General features: G+C 43.1%; 1 protein-coding gene across 1 annotated transcript; it reads left to right on the top strand.

Annotated features, from left to right (window-relative positions):
• The first annotated feature begins 309 nt into the window (after positions 1 to 309).
• LOC121928956 (olfactory receptor class A-like protein 1) lies at positions 310 to 1173 on the top strand. Its single transcript, XM_042464287.1, has one exon. The coding sequence runs from the start codon at positions 310 to 312 to the stop codon at positions 1171 to 1173; it is 864 nt and encodes a 287-aa protein (XP_042320221.1).
• Positions 1174 to 1788: the final 615 nt, after the last annotated feature.

Below are 1788 nucleotides of genomic sequence, written 5' to 3'. Positions count from 1 at the left end.
TGTCTACTAATGCTTGCTATTTGTGGAATAGCATTTTTCTCCATTTTAGGACTGAACATCTTCAGCAGTTTCCTGAATCCCAGTGTGCCATTTTACTCAAGGAAGACAAACCTACCATATCACTAAAGTAAAATCTGCAAAATAACTTAAATCTTATATGATTTTGCTGGCTGGAATCCTACACACACACCAAGTTCCTAAACTTTTCTTTTGTAGAGTACACACAGAAGTATCTTCTAAAGAGGACCGCAATCTGCAATGCAAGTCTGGTCCATACTAAGCATGCTTGGCTTCATTTCACTTGACGTGATGGGTATCCCTGGAAATCTTACTATCTTCTATGCTTTTGTCAAAGCCATCAGCCAGCAAAATATTACACCCAGTGAAATCATCTTGGGTAAACTTGCCTTTGCCAATCTTCTGGTAATTCTGACAAGGGGTGTCCCCCTCACTCTCCAAACTATTGGAGTCTATACCATGTATGATGGTTTGAGTTGTGGCATTATTCTGTACTTGTATTGTGTCAGCAGAGCCATGAGTATCTTCGTAACATCCATGTTGGGCTGCTTCCAGTGTCTCTTAATTATTCCCTGTACCCTCAGGTGTTTGTGGCTAAAACATAGTATCCTTGAAAAACACCCTTCCATCATGATTTCTCTTTGGTGTTTTAACCTGTTGGTCTGCTGTACCAGTTTGCTTTATGCTGTGCCTCGGATTGGTACCAACTGTACCAAGGAAGAGAATACTGTAGTGTATGACTTCTGCTGTGTGGTATTCCCTAGCCAACTCTTGTACTTTGGAAATGGATTGGTTTTTGTTGCCCGAGATATGTTCTTCTTGGGATTGATGACCTTTTCTAGTGGCTACCTGTTCTATGTTCTGCATCAACGTGGGAAACTGATGAAATGTTTGCCTGGGCTTCAAATGAAGCGTGCAGAGATCCAAGCAGCTAAATCAGTCATGGGCTTGCTCACTGCATATCTGCTCAGCTTTGGATTGGATAGCATCTTTTGGATGGTCAATCTCTGTGTGTCTCCAGTCTCCCTAAGATTTGCAGATGCACGTATGTTCTTTGATTCCTGCTTTTCAGCCATGAGCCCAGTTCTGATCATCCTAACAAACAGAAAGATTCAGGCAAGCATAAGGTGTGACTCCAAAAAAAGGCAAAGATGACAAGATCCAGTTCATCTCCATTTTGTTCCTCTATCGTTCCATGGTTTGCCATTCACAGACCCCCGCCCCCACCCAAGGTTGGAAATCTTTTTAAAAAATTGATCACAGCTCCCAGAATTAATGAAGCAACATGCCTAAGGCCTATGCTGGCAGGAAAAATAGTAGTCTGAAAAAGTAGTTTTCTGAGTTCTGTGGCTTCATTCCAATTTTAGTCTCATTCTATTTTTAAAAAATATCAACTAATTGGTGCACAAGCGGTTTGCTACATACTTTAGTTCTTTTATCCTGAGATAAACCTGTCCTGGAATTTCTTACCATTTGATAAAGCACAGTGCAATAGGATTGGTGCTCTTGGTTAGACCCTTCGGTTGTGACTTGTCTGGCATGGGAGGCCCTGCCGGTGACTATTATACCACCGCCAGCATAGCTCACAACTTCATTAGGGTACACAAGCCTCTCCCCCACTCAGTCAGAGCATAGCTGGAGGGGAATAGGAGGCTGGAAGATGACAGTTAAGGAGGGAGGAGCCTCTATCTTCAGGCTATCCCTGGTGGACCTGGGCCTGCCTGATCACTCCCTCTCAGGCCAGAAGATGACAGTTAAGGAGGGAGGAGT

Source organism: Sceloporus undulatus, chromosome 4 (assembly GCF_019175285.1).
Source record: "Sceloporus undulatus isolate JIND9_A2432 ecotype Alabama chromosome 4, SceUnd_v1.1, whole genome shotgun sequence".
Taxonomy (NCBI): Eukaryota; Metazoa; Chordata; class Lepidosauria; order Squamata; family Phrynosomatidae; genus Sceloporus; species Sceloporus undulatus.
The sequence above is the reverse complement of the archived record's forward strand: the minus strand, read 5'-3'. Positions and strand labels throughout refer to the sequence as shown.

What these genes read in the sequence shown, in the direction of transcription:
- LOC121928956 (XM_042464287.1), top strand. Translation starts at nt 310, where the DNA reads ATGGGTATCCCTGGAAATCTTACTATCTTCTATGCTTTTGTCAAAGCC.